Source organism: Pan troglodytes, chromosome 11, assembly GCF_028858775.2.
Source record: "Pan troglodytes isolate AG18354 chromosome 11, NHGRI_mPanTro3-v2.0_pri, whole genome shotgun sequence".
Classification (NCBI taxonomy): Eukaryota; Metazoa; Chordata; class Mammalia; order Primates; family Hominidae; genus Pan; species Pan troglodytes.
In genome coordinates, this window is record NC_072409.2 from 98,121,710 (window position 1) to 98,140,056 (window position 18,347).

General features: G+C 40.9%; 1 protein-coding gene across 2 annotated transcripts in view; it reads right to left on the reverse strand.

The window, feature by feature from the left end:
- Positions 1-5,752: 5,752 nt before the first annotated feature.
- SH3GL2 (SH3 domain containing GRB2 like 2, endophilin A1) overlaps positions 5,753-18,347 on the reverse strand; it is a 214,130-nt gene continuing 201,535 nt past the window's right edge. For both annotated transcript variants that reach the window (XM_520501.8, XM_009456358.5), the window contains 6 exons: positions 16,342-16,485; positions 15,354-15,487; positions 13,318-13,476; positions 11,530-11,633; positions 9,371-9,501; positions 5,753-7,339 (listed from right to left, as the gene is read on the reverse strand). In XM_520501.8, coding sequence (XP_520501.3) covers positions 7,140-7,339; positions 9,371-9,501; positions 11,530-11,633; positions 13,318-13,476; positions 15,354-15,487; positions 16,342-16,485 — 872 coding nt within the window. In that variant the 3' untranslated portion in view covers positions 5,753-7,139. The remainder of the gene's footprint in view (positions 7,340-9,370; positions 9,502-11,529; positions 11,634-13,317; positions 13,477-15,353; positions 15,488-16,341; positions 16,486-18,347) is intronic.

Here is an 18,347-nt window from a genome sequence, read left to right on the forward strand (position 1 = left end):
TTTACTATTGTCTTTAGATATGGCATTTTTCTAGGGCTGATGTCCAAGGTGAAATACTGTGACCTACACCTTTTCAGCTGTTTCAGAAAGCTGAGGTGAGACTGCAGATCATCAAGCAGTTCAAGGAGTTTGGGTAATTCCTATAGGGCAAACATGCAGCCCTAGTAAAACTGACAGTCACTGGGTAACTATGCCAGCTGATCCACAAGCACGCTTTTTATTAGAAGAACAAGAATTTGGTTCTTTTCCCAAAGATCACATACTATTTACTGGATATCACTTTGACACCAATACTTGCTAAAAATGACTAACTTATTAAAGGAGCAATAGTTTAAGCAGCATGCTATGTGAGAAAGAAAGATCTTAAAGGCAGCTTATGTATATGATGACTATATAACCACCAGGAAAACTGGTCAGATTGGCAACTGATTAATTTTGGGGCAGGCCAGTAGAGGGCAATCTAGGTCCCACGAAAATACTTTGGGAAAAATAAAAGAACAACAATTTAAAAAGAACATAAAAGACAATACATAATTAGATGGCACCAAAATTTTGATGATTGGGTATGTGAAGTCAGTAAGTCTATGTTTCCTCAGACTCGAACCACCTTCCTTCTTCATCCCTATTTCATACATAATTCAGATCTTTTTTCATTCCAGAAAAGAAAAATCAAGAGAAAAGTCTGTGTTACTGTTAATGTCAGGGATTAACCTGTGCATTCTGCAATACTGTTAACTTTCTCTTTTCATGGGAAGCACTTGTATTGCAATGTGAGAGGAAGCTGGTTCCTCATATCCCCTTCTTGGTTGCCAACCCATCTCTTAAATGATCTTCTTCCATTGCACTCACAAATCAAAGAATTCCCAAATTTGAAGGCGGGTTCTTCAGAGTGTGGCTTTGAACGCTGCCTCTGTAAGAACCATGGGGTGGGGCAGGATGCCTGTCACCCATGTGGATCCTGGCCCTGTTCTAGAAAATGGAATCAGAATGTCTGGTGTCAGCACCCAGAAATCTGCATTTTAGCATGTATCCCTCAGGGTTCTGGTATGAACTGCAGGGTGTCACCCACCGATCTAAATAAGAAAAGCAAGAGCTCTAAGAGTAGCCCATCTGAGGAACATGGGGCTAACTGCAGACATATCTCTCTGATTCCCTCGCAAGATGGGAAGCGGAAAGCAAAGCGTAAACGAATGACCAGGAAAAAAGTGGGAATTCCAAGTCAGCACAGACTCAAATCTAGCGCATCTTTAATGTCGTCAGCAAAGTTGGAAAAACACAGGATGTCCTGAATTTGCAAGATCACTCTGAGTGGAAACATGCATTGAAGTTACTGGATCAATCAATAAATGCAAATATCTCAGAGCAAAACCAGTAGATAAGAAAGTCAGTGAGCAGTTGGCTGCTTATTTAAAAAGGTTTTATACACACAAGTGTTCCCCAAACTTGCATGAATGGGAGAGTTGCTTGGGAAGCTTGCTAAAAAACCTGATGCTGACCCTCAAGGGCATGTTTAAGAGGCTACCGGGGCACAACTCAAGTGGGACTTCTGGGGTCTGCAAAAAATGCCTGGATTTCCCTAAGCCATCATTCTCCACAAAAGTTTTATTCAGTGTGTGAGCTCAAAGAACACTTCAGTTGAGGAAAATGACTGAATATGTCTGTTTTCTGATCATTCTCAACACCAAAGGCAGGGCCAAGAGCTGGCTCTTCCTAAGTTTATTTGGTAGAGCAGCACTACTTCAAGTGTGGTCCAGGGACTGGCAACATCTCTATGGAGCTTGTTAGAAATGCACATTCTTGGGCCCCACTCCAGACATTCTGAACGAGAACATCTGGAGATGGAGGCCAGGCATGTTTTAACAAGACCCAGATGATAAAGTGCATATCAGTTTTAGATGCCCTGTAGAGTTTTTCCTAAATCTTTCAATGGTAAATACCACTTGCTAGGGGCCCCTCTATGGGCAGTTCTGATTCTGAGCAGCTGTAATGAGAACCTGGAAATCCAATTTGTAGTTATCTCCAGGTGACTCTTATTATCAGGTAAGCTTAAGAAACTCTAGGTTCTTGATTTCTTAACTCCATGTGTCCTGGAGGCAGACGTTTTGATAAGGGATGCACATAAAAATCACTGACAGAGCTTTTTAAAAATGGATTCTTTGGCCTTTCCCCAAACTAGCAAATCATCATATTCAGTTTCCTTTTCAAGAAAGTGGTAGTGAGATGCTGTGCTCCATTCTTTTGCTCCCGAAGCTGACAGCCTGCTCCCCTGCTGTCAAGAATCACAGTTGTCTCCTGCCCTTAAGTGGAAGGCTGCCGTCACTTAGGCATACATGATAGCAGAGTAACATTGAACTGCCTGACTGTAAGCAGTTAGCATTCAATGGGTCCTTAAAAAATAGCTTTGTTCTTTTCCTTGACAGCCCCTTTAACCAAGGGGCTCATAACTAGTCCCCAAAAGCTGGGCCTAGAAATTGCTGGTATGGCCTTGCAGCACTCTAAGTCTCTTCCACGAACCACCACCCAGAGTTCTAATGGCAGCTGTCTGCCTCCTTCTTCAGTATAACGTCCCTCCTTCATCACTTCCCCATCTCCGTGGGATGGAAGGCAGTCTGCATGTTTAGCAGTAGTTCTTAACCTGGCTAATGAAACACAGGCTTTAAAAGTGCCCACATACTGTTTCCTGGGATCTCAGTGAAAGAAAATAAAAGTGCCCACATATTAACGGTTTCATCCAGAACACTAGAAGCTATCTTGAAAATGGAGTGTTGGGCTAATCTCAATTTCCTAAATAATGTATGCAGAACAGGACTTGGCACGTTCCAGAATGTATGTTGTGTACTATACACAGCCCCAGGGAAACTTCCATTCTAGGTCATATCATTCTTATTGTCTACTGATTTATGGCAAAGAGAAACTACGTGAAAATAACTATACTCCTTGAGTTTTCTCTTTAAGACCTATTAAACCTAGTAGACCTATTAGAAAAAGAAACGAAACCACTGCCCCACTGAATTTATTAATCATTTTAGTTCAGTTTAATTCTGCTTCTGTTTCCACTTTAGGGAGTTTGTTTCAATGATTTGACTTGGAAGAACAAGTGTTTTCTGGCAAGTTCAACTTCTAGTGGTGGTCCACTGAGTAATTTCCATACGTAAGGTTTTGTACTAAGGTATTAACTATACCTCAATAAAAATAAAGAATTCAAACAGTCCTGTATCTGGTGAGTGCATTAGTAATGGTCTCCAAAACTCTTCCTTAAATCAAGAGTAAGTTCTTCATGGAATCTGTGGTCATGACACTTGTTTCATGTGACATTGACTCATAGTGAGATTACTGTATTTGGCACAAAGTCTTGCTGTTTTCACCTTGGGGTTATGGAACTGATATTAAAAAGGTTCAGTTGATATGAGTGCATCACATTAAACATAATGGAATGCTTTTCCTTCAAATATGGTCGAATGCATCTATGTCTCTTTCTGGACAGGCTATTCTGTATAGACAATCTATTCTGCTATCTTTGTATCAAAACCATACTACCTTAATTACTGTAACTTTTTAATGTTTTATATCTAGAAAGAGTCCTCCAACTTTGTTCTTCTTTGAGAAAAAACATCTTTTTGCTTTTCCACAAAAATTTTATGACAGGCTTAAAAGTTGAACTTGTCAGTTTTCGAACACATGGAAACAAACTTCCTAAGATTTCTGGTTGAAATCGCACTTAATAAACAGCTAGATTTGGAGGAAAATGATACCTTTACAAGACCGAGTTTTCCAATCTAAAAACACAGAATATCTTTCAATTGCTTTCTCAAATATGTTCCATAATTTTCTATGCAGAGATCATGTACAATCTTGCTAGATTTGTATCTATGGTTTTGATTTTTTTTTTTTTTTTTTGAGACGGAGTCTCGCTCTGTCACCCAGGCTGGAGTGTAGTGGCGTGATCTTGGCTCATTGCAAGCTCCGCCTCCTGGGTTCAGGCCATTCTCCTACCTCAGCCTCCTGAGTAGCTGCAACTGCAGGCACTCGCCACCACACCCGGCTAATTTTTTGTATTTTTAGTACAGATAGGGTTTCACTGTGTTAGCGAGGATGATCTCGATCTCCTGACCTCGTGATCCACCCGCCTCGGCCTCCCAAAGTGCTGGGATTACAGGCGTGAGCCACCGGGCCCAGCTGGTTTTGATTTCTGATGCCTTTGTGAATGATATTTTTTTAAATTACATTTTTTCTGACTGCTATTGATATATAGAAATAGATTTTTGTATATTCCTCATATCTAGTGATCCTATTAAATTCACTGATTTTTCTAATAGTTTATCTTTGGATTCTTTATGATTTTCTATAGTCACAATATCATTGGTATTTCTTAAAATTGCTTTTGAGAATTGATCTGTAATACTTTAGAACTCATACAGCTAGAAAAAAATATTTTCACGTTAGACTAGTTCACATATAGAACTTTGATATCGTTTGGCTGTGTCTCCACACAAATCTCATCTTCAATTGTAGTTCCCATAATCCCCACATGTTGTGGGAGGGACCAGGTGGGAGGTAACTGGTAATTGAATCATGGGGGTGGGTTTTCCCATGCTGTTCTCGTGATAGTGAGTAAGTCTCATGAGATCTGATGGTTTCATAAAAGGCAATTTCCCTGCACATGCTCTCTTGCCTGTCACCATATAAGACGTACATTTGTTCCTCCTTCACCTTCCACCATGATTGTGAGGCCTCCCCAGCCAAGTGGAACTGCGAGTCCATTAAACCTCTTCCTTTATAAATTACCCAGTCTCGGGTATTTCTTCATAGCAGTATGAAAATGGACTAACAGAAACTTAGTATATTTAATTACAACTATTCATGTTAGATTAGAAAATCTGGACTATTGGCCTCAGCACAAAATAATAGAAATGGCCCCTAATACACAAAGAACATGTTTATTTTCCTGGGAACTCAGAAAATACACATTCTGTGTGCCTTGCTGCTCCCCTATTCCCACCCACACCCCAAACATATACATCAAGAGAAAATAATACTGGCCTTTTTTTTTTTTTTTTTTTTGGAGGCAGCGTCTTACTCTGTCACCCTAGGCTGGAGTGCTGTGGCGTGATCTCGGCTTACTGCAACCTCTGCCTCCCACGTTCAAGTGATTCTCGTGCCTCAGTCTTCTGAGTAGCTGAGACTACAGGCATGCACCACCACGCCCAGCTGATTTTTGTATTTTTAGCAGAGACGAGATTTTTCCATGTTGGCCAGGCTGGTCTCGAACTCCTGACCTCAGCTGATCCACCTGCACTGGCCTCTCAAAGTGCTGGGATTACAGGTGTGAGCCACTGCACCTGGCCTAATAGTGACTTTCGATCAAACTATTTTTCCATGTCTATTTCTTTATCATCAATTACGAAAGAAAATAAGAGGCTACTTGAAGGGATATATTTTATTTCCCCTTCCTAACATTATATTCTTCATATGATACCACTTTTAACAATATATCATTTAACATCTATGAGACCTAATTCTCCTTACTTTCTTCTCTTCCAAATTCTCCTCCTTCCTGGGGTTACCAGGAAGGTCCCAATGTCCAGGCTAGCTACTTCCTTGCTGCTGAAACTTTTCCTACGTGTAAAGAGGTAGATATGAAGTTGGAGCCAGGTCTTGTTTGGCTGCATGAGAAAGCAATGGAGACTGAAACCAGCCCCCATCCACCCATTGTTAGACCCAAAGAACTGACACAAAATGAAGGAGCAGAGCCTTTGGTTCTGTCTTCAGCAATATTTATTGGAAACAGCGATGCTTCCTGTGGTGAGAGTTTATACATTAAGCAGTAAGATTTGCCTTTCACTCCACATGATCCACTACTGCAGGTGGCACATCGGAAGCAGCACGTTAAACCTTTGAAAGAGTCTGTACAGCTAGATAAACAGAACTCTGGATACCTAACAGGACTTTCATGACTGATACAAATTAAAAAAACACACTGATAAGCTTACACACAGCACTGTACACACAAAATGAAGACGATGGATAGAAGGGGCAGAAGTAAAAGTAGCGACTGAATTGGGAAAGAGTTTTGCATATGCAGCCATATACCTTAAACTGCTAAGCACAAAAAATCATCTTTATTTGGTCCTCATTGAGGGCAGAATCTGCACAAATGATGTTCAAAGAACACAGGGTAAAAGTGGAAAGGAAAGGTATTTACTGTTTCTCAGTCTATGAACTAGTGGAAAGATGGTTACTAGTGTTTTCTTCCTTGTGTCTCTGTGCCAAATGGATTCATGAAACATGTAATTCACAAATAAAACTGAAGTGAAGATATTTGTTCCCCCTTCCCTGTGCCCTTCAGAAATAGCCTAAATACATACACAGTTTCTGTATAGCAAGAAATTTAAGCTTGGATACCAGATTTCTTCCCAATTCCTCATAATGGAGAATTTCTTTTCAGTCCCTCTCACAATAATGCTGATTAACTGTCTTACTGAAAAATAATTTGGAATTACCGCTCTGGCTTTAATAGCAAGGAGGGAAGAAAACTGGCTATACGTCAGAAATAGCCATAAGTGTGAGGAGCTGAGATGCCTATTTGCAGAGAATGCTTTGAACCCACAATTAACACTTTTCTATGGATGCATTAAGAGACAAATTCATTCAGATCAGGAGACAATTTGCTGGTGAGGGAAGGCTTACTTGACAATTCCATGACTCACATATTTGGGAAGGGACAGTGTGAAAGCAAAAGCTTTCTCCTCTTTGCATGGAGAAATGCAAAGAGACCTTCAGATGGCCCCTGGGGTGATAGACAATATCTTCGGTGGGATGGTTTTTCTGTGAAATGGCTCATGGTCATATTCTAAGAAACCACAGCCTCCTGAGAACTGTGTAAGCAGCAGTTCTGTGACTACTGGCTGGTCTCAGATGATGTTTTAAAAAGCACATGCCATGCCCACCAGGCTAAGAGGATATCATCCATCACCATGACTCCTGTGAGAGCCCACAAGTCAACCAAAGTCACTTGGTGGGGCTGGATGACGTGGACCACTGCGGCCTGCACTTGGGATGTGTTATAAGCAGCATTGCCAAAGCAGTGGTTAACCGTAACTATCTGGGTCAAGAGGAGGCGAGCCAGCCAGCATAACATCCTAATGGGGCAGGGCAACCAGAATTTCCACATAATTGATGGGGAAGAAGCCTGAATGGCCATGCAGCATCCCCTCATACCAGTTCTCATCAATTTGGTTAGTGAGTGTGATGATATCGCCCTCTTTAAATCCCAACTCCCCTTCATTTTCAGGTTCAAAGTCGTACAGAGCTCGGCAGCAGGGCTGATCCATTTGGACACCTGGGAGTAAGAGCAGGAGAGAAGAGAAGAACACAAAAGGATAAGGGGTATTTAACTCACAGAATCTGCTGCCTGCTGTACCCACCTGGCTTGCTGCTCCCCGTCTTTCCTCCCTCATTCCTCTTCCTGTTGAAGCTTCTTCTTGCTACTGGACCTTAGTGTCCACTGCACTGGGCATCTTGCCCTCTACCAATCCTCAGAAGCTTTCTCGGACCTTTGGAAGTTGCTGCATATTCCTGTTTCTGTTTCCAGTATGAAAAACAGTCACATCTATTCTTGTGATACATACAACACAGTTCATTATAGTTTGCCTTTGTGATAATGCCCAGAAATAGGAGGGACAATGACTTAAGAAGAATATAATGATGTAGGTTAATAACACAGCATGGCAAGAATTCTCTCATCTGAGCACTTTAAAACCTTTGCATATCTGAAAAAGTATGGTGAATTACATGGAGAATGCTTTTAAGTAACAGTTCGGTTATCACTCTTTAAAATGATAACCCCAGCCTCTGGAAAACTGCTGTAATGTGGTGAAAACAGAATAATATAAAACACTGAGTTCAAGTTTTTACTTTCTGTGACCTTGCACATGGTACTTCGCTCTCAGTTTCACTGTCTGAAATTGGATGTAACAGTAGGACTTACTTCACATTACTACTGTGGCTACTAAATGAGATTATGTAAAAAATTTTGTAATTTATACTTGGTAAGGTAAACTGTTGCATACATAAATATATGCAGTGCACTGGAGCTATGGCATACAAAAATAATGTACTCCACCCTGAGTAAAATAACGAAGGATGAAATCATATCTTAAGACGGATCTATTCCAAATGACCCACTGTATTAATACTACATACATACACATGTAGATACAGACTCAGACAAGTGCACACAGTTCCCATGCCATCTAGGTGGCTGGAAAGGAAACAATGTAATTTATTTTTTTATTTAGAGAAAGAAGCAAATTACTGAGTCTCCAGATGAAAAGCGAAATATATGGTTGGTTTTCAGACAGGGAGAAGCACAGCTATACACAATTTCTGTGACTAGTCCTGGTGGCCAGCTCCAGGAGCCACAGCTGCTTACGTCATGCCCTGAAGTGCTGAGCGCAAAGGACAGAGAGCACCACCTGCCGGCTCAAACCTCACTTTTTTTCTTAATAAGTCTCCTGAGAGCATCTTATAAAAAGTTTTCTACAGTAGAACATCAAGCACTGGGGATACAGGAAAAATAAAAGAAAGCTACCTATCTCTAACATCCACATCCAGTATAAGACAGTTCCCACTTCAAACAAGCAAATGTGGAGGTTGAAAATGTCTCCAGCACAGGCTGTTGTGTAATCTGCGTGTAGGAGTGGAGAGCAAGTGTGACAAGGTAAAGAATGCTCTATTTGGTATGCATCGATATTCCTGAGATAAAATGTCACCTAGCTTTTATTATATCAACCCCAGTGCCACAGCATGATAAAGTGATCAGAGGTGAGGCATGGGAAAGAAAACCCAGCAAGGGTCGAGTTTCAAAATATCTTCTTCTGCAAGTAGATTTAACCATATGCTTCTGTGACTCAAGAAATCCAGCTCATCAGCACATTTCTGGAGCCGCTTGCTGTCTGTGCATATGGGGACACACTGTCCAGGGGCATTCACTGTCATACAGGCTGGATTCAGAGCAAACAGGCAGGAGAAAAGATGACAGTCGCAGACCAAACTGACAAGGAAAGGCGATTTACGACCACAAAGGAGGGTCAAAACAAAATGTGTTCATGTGTGCTGATGATTGACAGAGAAAATGGGATATACAAAGAAAGTTTTATAGAGAAGAATGAGAAGGAAGGAAAGAAAAGGTAAATGAAAAAAAGACAAAAGGATTCCTTTAACAGAGTTTCTACCTGACAACTGACTCCATAAGAAATGTATTACTGCATATTTCCTATGCAGCCAGATTGGACTATTCCTAAAATTTCTGGAAGAGTGCCAATGGACATGCCAAGGGCTATGCAATAGGATCTGCAGTCTCAGCTCTTACCTGAAGGTTTGGGAGTGCCTGTGTGGGAGAGACCCCCATTGGGCTGAGTACTGTCTCCAGTTGGAAACTCCAGGCTCATTCGTGGTTTAGGTTGATATTCCCTTCTAGGCTGAGATGAAGCCTGTCTTATTCTGCAGTAAAAAGAAAAGTGGTGGAAAGGTTATGTAACCAGTTAAGAAGTAAAATGAAAAGCAAATATAAAGATTCAGGAAATGCTTGGGTCACCCACCATGCTACCATGATGAAGTGTGGGAAATCAAAAAAGGACCCTTAGTTTTCTTGTATGTGTATGTCTGAGATTTTGGTGATGTCCCTTTATGGGGCCATGTCCTCACTGTCTTCATTCTCTCTCTCAATCCCTCACTTCCTCTCTCATTTATTCAGAGTCCTTTATCCAAATACGCCCTGTGCTAGGTACCAGGAACACAAAAATGAATTAAAACACAGTTCTTGTACACAAAGGATAAATGCTTGAGGGGATGCATACCCCATTCTCCATGATATGATTATTATGCATTGCATGCCTCTATCAAAACACCTCATGTATCTCATAAATATATACACCTATGTACCCACAATTTTTTCAATTTTAAAAAAGACACAAACAGATTATGGTCTGTAAGGGAGACAGAACACAAACAACTGATTACCATAAATTTTAGTAAGCACTGTCAGAGATATCTACAAAGTGCCACAGGAACACAGGGGTGCGGTTGTGGGTGAAGGTGGGAAGGAGTCTATCTCTCCATAAGGAAGCTGGAGGAGGTTTAAGGAGAGAACTAAAAGATACACAGGAGTTGTTTCCAGATGAAAATGTGAAAGGGAGCTATTCTATTCAGAACATGAGGTTTGGACAGAGGGAAGGAGGAAATGTACTGTGTGCTCTTAGAAGAATGAGCAGTTTGAGATATAGGGAGGAGGAAAGGAAAGAGGGAAGACAGAAGGAAATTGGAAAGGTATGGCTAATAACTGTCTTCTACATACCCCTAAATATTTTCCACAGTTTCAGTTATTCAATAAACAAAGTATGTAAGAGATTTGCAAGGGAGGGCGAGGGTTTAGGGTATGGTAACTGTAGAACGATACTGACTTTGAACATATTTCAGAGGAAAAAAAAGAAAGGGCTCCCTTCATGCTCAAGAGACATTACAAAGACACATAGTATTTCTTTAGAATCTTTGAAGTATATGGTTTTAAAACCTTTCTGGAGGCTTCAGCATTACATAAATTTCCACAAGGCTGCGCCGAAGGAAAATGCTCAATTAAACCATGAATCAAAGAAAATACTGAGATGAGATCAGCCTGAGGGAAAACAACGAAAACAGGTGTGGAATCGTATGATTGGTGTCTTCTTCATGCCGGCAGCCATGTGATCAGCTGTGAGAGTCTAATCTGGCCATGTGGCCTAAGAAAAAAGCCTGCTGAGGTGACCCTTTGAGGTATACATGTTCAGCAAAATCATCCTGTTTAATCTGGCTAAATTAAAATAACACATATTATAACATAGGGCCACTGGTATATAGCCAAACAGGCTGTGCCCCACAACTCCACGGAGCCACATTCACACGGTAGTTTCCTACTACTACAGCCCTGCTGTGAGGTACCTCTAACGAGGTGAAAGTAGCTCTCTCTGATGGCATAGGACTTGACCACCATTCAGAGAAACACAAGATGTGAAAAGAAACAGCCTTTCAAACAGGTTATGGGGGCTGTGAACTCCACTTGTACCACTGAGTGACCCTGGGCTAGTTACTTCACCTCTCTTAGCCTCAGTTTACTCATCTGTTAGTCGAGGCTAAAAACACTTAGGTTACAGGGCTGTTATAAGATTGATGATGATATGTATCCAGTACCCACATGGAATAACTGCTCAGCAAATGGCATCCATTATCAGCAGTAGCATCCTGGTGTTCCACCTGTGGCAGCCAAAATATAATCCAAGTATCGATCTCTCATAAGCAGAAAATTAGATTCAACAGAACAACGTAAAACAAAGCACAAGAAAAAACAAAATCAAAACAATCCACAAGGCGCCTGTGTAGGATAAGCGGAATTTTGGCAGACGTTTGTCTCCAAATGTATTCTATGATTTCCATTTCTTTACACATCATTTTATAGCAATAAAATGCAAATGTGAAATGCAGGGAACTGTAGAATACCTTTCTTCCAGTCTGACCGTGACTTGCTGCAGGATCTGGACTGCCTGCTTGTGGTACTCCAGCTGAGCTTGCACAAGTGCAGAGAGCTGGCTCACTTGTTCAATCTGCAGATTGATGGGAAAATCATGCCTTAGTTTACACGTTACCATCCCTAAACAGCCACTACTGTTTCATACATACACCAGGGCTGCCCTCAACACACAGCCCCTGGTTGGTGGTGCTGATGACTGTGTGATAAGCCAACTAAGATAGATAGTTCTGTAGGTTTCAAATCCATCAAGGATAAAAGAAAGCATCCTTATGCTTAGAATCATGCGTATCAGTACCATGAGGAGAAGCAACATGGGTAACCCTCAGGAAGACCATATAGCTCTAAAGAGTCTCATGCTTAGCTACAATCTTGTATCTGGGATTTGACTTCTTTTATTCTATAGAAAAGAAGGTACACTGGCCAAAGGACTCTTTGTTCCTTATACTTTTCATGCTGTTAATATTGGTACTGTTAATAAAAATGTGACAATATCTCACATAATGTACCCGGAGAGGCGACATGGTATGACAGAAAATCTTCTGTCCTCTCTGAGCCTCATCTGTAATGTAAAAGGGTTAAATCAAGTGACATCTTGAGTTCATTCTTGCTCTAATATTCTAAGCTTGATTTCTCTTGATTTTATGTTTCACATTATGATCCAGCTGGGTAGCAGCCTCCAAGTCAACAGAAGCAGTGTTGTCCCATGAATTTGGGGATGGGGAGGGGTGCTGTGTTGCAGGGAAGGAGCACTGTGATTTGGAGCACCCCTCATGCCCACAGTATTCCTCTCGAGGAGTTAGGTGGACACAAGTTGTTTTACATAAACAAAAACCTACACTGTCTCCAGGTGGTAGGAAACTCTGGATATGTTCAACATGCTTCCCCTGCCACAGTCAGGAGTAAGGCAAGTAGGCAATGTGATGGTTAATTTTAGGTGACAACTTGACTAGATTAAGGGATCCCCAGATAGCTGGTAAAGCATTATTTCTGGGTGTGTCTGTTAGGGTTTTTCCAGAGGAGACTGGCATTCACTTAGTAGACTAAATAAAGGAAGAGCTGCCCTTCCCTATGGGGGTGGAGACCACCCACTCAGCTCAGGACCCAGATAGAATAAAAAGCAGAGGAAAGGCAAGTTTGTTCTCTCTCTCTTCTAGCGAAGGGACACCCATACGCTCCTGTCTTTGGATGTCACAGCTCCAGGCTTTCTGGCCTTTGGACTCTGGGACTTGCACCAGTACTACTGATGTCCCCTGCTCCACAACTGAGTTCTCAGGCCTCTATTGAGTTATACATAGATCCTCAGAAATATCCTTTATTTTCCCACTATTGATAAGTGAGATGGTCCCTGACTTTACGATTTGTAGGCTTTATGATGGTGCAAAATTGATATGTGCTCAGTAGAAACCATACTTCAAGTACCCTTACAACCATTCTGTTTTTTAATTTTAATGCATTATTCAATAAATTACATGATATATTCAAGACTTTAACTCCATCATAAGTTAAGGAGCATCTGTACTTTAAGATTCATTAGCAGACGAGAATCTAGTTAAATCAAACTACAGGAATGCAGAAAAAACTTTTCTATTTCTCAGTCTACTTTATGACTGACAATTATTTAAAATAAATAACTATCTACTGAAGTTCTTATCACATAGTGTAATCAGATATTAATGCTTTTAAGGGTTATGGCCTTTAACATATTAATGTTGTGCCTCGATGATAAGATTAAATTGAAAACCACAGGAGCCACTTACATCCATCTCCAAGAGATTGAACATGCTTGACTCAGCAATTTCCTTAGACTCATCAAATTTCTCTAGAGCTTGACGAAGCTCTTCATCCGGAATCTTGCCTTGTCGTTTCTTCTTATAATCAAAATCCAGGCGTCGACCCTCCAACTTCTTTAGATGATGCTGCAAAAGTCAAGGGCAGGAATAGGCTTTGAAAGGGCTTATGGAAAAGGCTTATTTGAGCTCACTTCTCCATCACGTCCATTAACTTCCAAATTAAGATAGGCTAAGTTTTAAAATACAACGCCACCAGAGAAATAAAGAAACATGCATCAATGGGGCCAATGCTTTCAAAGGCTAAATATGGGGGAATGTCTTTAAAAATAATTAAGAATAAAAGATAAATTACAGGAAATATCAGTGCCCTTTATTTTCTGGCCTTGTCAGGCCAAAGCCAAGCTGGACTAAGCCTTTGCAGCCCATGACAGAAACAGAGAAGGAATGCACATGCCCTACACACAATGAAAGGACACACTCACAGGCCCCACAGGCCCTGTCTTCAAGAGAAATGGTATCTCATGAGAAGCCAGAGGAAAAACACTTTCCTTGAAATTAAGTGAGATAGAAATGGCAGTCTTGCTTTTCAAATCATCCAGTCTGTTAGAATCACGTAAGTTGCTCATCACAATATGGATTCCTGAGCTCTTGAATCGATATCTAGGGTGGGGGCCTAGGAATCTACATCTTAACACTTGCCCCAGCTGACTGATGCAGCTGTCACCAGAGAAACTAAATCCAGTGATTTAGTTTAAGCCTCCCACTTGACATATAATTGAACTCAAGAACAAAATCTCACTTGGAAGGGACCTTCCAAGGGATTATATCTAATGCTACATGCTGAGCTTCAATCCCCTCCTTGCACCATACCTGGTAGATGGCTGCCCAGGCTCCACCCATCATCTGTAGTGACCAGGTAGCAAAGTAGTTTTCCAAAGCTAAAAAGTATTTTTTTTCCCCGATAGCTAGTCTTTCACTACTAATGGATGAAGGAAAATCCTGGATTTTCCCTTGTTACTAGTATGTATGGAGCAGAATGAAAGGAAATGAAAACAAAGTAGGGAGTAGTTAAAAAAATGAAAAGGAAAGGAGGAAGAATAATATTCTAAACCTTCCCTCACACTGCATCCCCCGCCCCTCAGTCCATGCCCTGATCCAAAAACTAAATGCTCATTTGGAAGGAACTTTCTTTTTTAAACATTTGAGCTATAGGGTACAGCATTGGAGTCAGAGTTCTATTTTGGATTTAGGGTCAGTCTGTCACTTACTAACTCTATAATCTTGAGCAAATGGTACTGCTAAAGGAGATTTAAGCTAGAATAAGGAGGAGGAGGCCCTAGTTCAAGTTATAGCAATCCATTTTACACCCAACAAAGTTACAAAAAAGCTCAACAAATATTTGTTAGATAAAAAAAAGTGAGCAAACATTCCACACTCAAAGACATATGAACTTTATTATAAATAGCTCAACTGCTCTACATGTTTTAGGAAGTGGCTAGTTGGTATTCTTCCTCAATCCTAACAACCATTATGAAAATATTAATATAAAAACACATACATGCATCTAATTTCTAGACTTGGAAAAAAATAAAAATATGTGCTTATGCAGTGATAGAATAACTATTTATTTAAGCTAACAACCAGTACAACTAACATTTTAGTGGGTGAAATCAGCCCAGCAAACCATAGAATAATTAACAAAACTGTGTATTCTCAGGAAAAGAATATTATCCTCTGGAGAAAAAGTCTGAAAAAAACTATTCAATATGAAAATCAAACATAGAGAAGCCAGAGACACCCCTCATGAGTGGCACAGTCATAACAGGCTGAAAAGTATCACATTTCTGGTTTCTCTCATTTTGTCTTACTGGGTTGTCTTGTAATTAACGTGCCCAGAGCTGACAACACACAGGGTAAGCTAAAAAAATGTTTTCTAAAGAAAAAAGGCATCTGCATCTGTATGATTTCAACTGCCCACTTTCCAGAAGACTCATTGTACATACTTGAATTTCCCTAAGATCTTTGTCATGAAGATTCTGAAGAGGGTCAATGAAGTTCTGCTTCACTTCTATGTCCAAAGAGTCTTTGACCTCCGACAGTTCCCGCATGGCCTCCCCGACCTCACCAAGTGCTGGGCCTAGGAGAGAATAAAGCTCTTTCATGTTACAGAATAAAGATGAAATGCACTCGCAATAACAGGGCCCTTCACAGATGAAAACCCAAAGGATTACCACTTGTCTTCTAAAGACAACAGACAAGAGAGAATAGGTATCTTCAGTTCACTCCAGGCAACAGACTCAATGCCCCCTAAGAGGGTAAATACCTCTCATCAAGAATGGAACAGTTACTTTTTCCTTTAAGAAGCAATTTAGGAAGCTCCCTGCCCTCTCTTGTAAGTACCAGCTTTCCCTAATGTCGGACTAGCTTAAGGCAAATCTATTAGCAGAAGCAAGTACCAGAAATAGCAGGGTTCAACCAGGAAGGAGATCCCACATCACAAGGGGGTGAAAATAGAAGATGTTGGGTGTGGTAGCTGAGTTTTGGGGGAGACAGGGTGAAGGAATAAATCATGTCTCACCTTGGGCAGTAGAACTAGGTACCATATACAAGTGAGCAAAGATCTATGAAAAAGGCCATGAGGCAGGGAGGGCTTTGAATCATGCTGACTGTGTCTGCTCACTCTGCTTCAATACTCAATGACTGCCAGAAACACCCAATAGAAAGTGCCAAGGAGGCATCTGGATATGTCAACCAAAGCTGTTGTAAAGACTGAGGTCTTATAGTGGGGGGGTGGGAAGAAAACTTGTAAGATAAATCACATTAGAGCGGATGAAATAATTCTGAAAACAAATTTTTGGCCCATGTGTATAAGATCTAAAATTGAAAACCAAAATATAAAATGATTTGACCGATTCCCTACAGAATTTCTTACCAGCACCAAAATCCCCATGGACAAATGAAAGAATTACAATGTGAGGAAGCACTTGTTACCAAAGTTGCAATCATCTCCAAGCTCTCTTCCAAATTTGAGCATGGCCTCCGCCAGCAGCGCCTCTGCCTGAGGATAGCCTGGCCCCTTCTCCTGGCCACGGATTTTTGACATGGTGTTGATCATGCTGAGCTTAGCTCTGGAAGCTGAAGGTGAAGAGAGAACAAGCTTTCAGAGTAGGCAATGTGACACTGCGGAAATAGGGCTGGATGGAGGATCAGGTCTCAGAGCAGCCTACAAAGTAGCTCAGCTACTGATAAGTGTACCTTCAGTACGCTCCAGTGTTCTCTCCGTCAGTCAGTCTAATCAACCACTGTTTTAAAGCACTAAACTCTCCCTTTCCCTTAAGATCTTATAATGAATTACAGCAACACTGTTCTGGATGAAGCAGGATTACACGCTCAAATTCTATCACTGTGTGCCCTTCCCCATCCTCCCTTCACTGTGGTGGCCCCTGCCGTGACTCTGTGGAGCTGGGTGCTTCCATGGAGAGCTTTTTACAAACTCTTGAATTATGTGATGATCTGTAAATTTTATTCTAGTTTTATAGTTCAATTCTAGGAGTCTAAGGATTAAAGTAAGGGACCAATGGTAAATTCCTGCAGAGTGGGCCTTATGCCTTGTTTCACTTATACCATGTATGAAATAGAACTATTTTCAAAATCATTTCTCAACTAAGATTCTGATGGTAAACAGACCCATGAAGAGCAAAAATACTGTGTTCATTTAAAAGACTTAATCGCTTCTCTAGCACATAACTAGAGAAAATTAGTTTTGTGCCTCAAAGAGAACATTTCAATTTCTCTTTCTTTGTTTTTGTTTTTATAAAAGAAGTTGCCTAGAAACCAATTCCAGTGTTAGCGGCAAAAACAGCTTTATTAAAAAAATTGTTAAAGCCTATGACTTAATTGATGCTAGGATACCTAGGTTCCTCAGGTTCAAAATTAGAGTTGGGATTACACATTAACCTAGGACTATACCCCAAATCCCATCTTCAATGGAAACCCCAGATAGAATCACAGCTTAAGGTACTTCCAGCATTCAGTGGCTCACAATCTTGACATTTATTTCACAAGGCTTTTATTTAAACTTTGAGTCTTAGAGGCATTGAATAGAGATGAGAAAAGTTATCAGAAGAGGACATCCTGCAACCCTGTCCCAGGGATATTACAGTGAGCACGACAATTATGGTCCCTGCTTTCACAAAGTTTATAATGAACTGAGGGTAGAGTCTATTTTAAAATTAATTAGAGTGAAGTAAATATGCCAAGTGCCTTGACGGGGGATTGAGGAGAGTCCCAGATATGCGGCACTGTCCTCGTCTGTTGGGGAGGGGCATCACAAAGGATTCCTGGAGGGAAGTATCCTTAAGTTTAGATCCAAACAGTATGTAGCAGTTAGGCTAACAGCACATGTAAAGGCTGGTGGTGACTGGAAAAAATATAAAATTCACTTCTTATTTGCTTTTTCATATAAAAGGGATCATATGTTAAGTTTGAAAAATAGAAAATGCAGGCTAAGTGTGGTGGCTTATGCCTATAATCCCAGCACCTTTGGTGCCCAAAGCAGGAGGATCATTTGAGGCCAGGAGTTTGAGACTAGCAAGGCAACATAGCAAGACCCCATTTCTACAAAAAAATTTAAAAGTTAGCAGGGTATGGTGGTGCCCACCTGTAGTCTCAATTACTAGGGAAGCTGACGTGGAAAGATTGCTCAAGGCCAGGAGTTTGAGGCGGTAGTGAGCTATGATGGTGCCACTCCACTCTGGGTGACACAGCAAGAGCCTGTCTCTTTTTTAAAAAGAGAAAATGCCACAGAATCATTTTTAAGGGAACAATATCATTATTTTCTGCAGTGAGTCATATCTGAGATCCAGGAAGGACACAGTCCCAGCCCTCAAGGTGCTCACAATATAGTGAGGAGTAAGATAAACAGTGGCAACAAGTATGATAAATATTATCATGGCTGATATCATGGTACTAGGGGGACACTGAAGAATGACAGCACG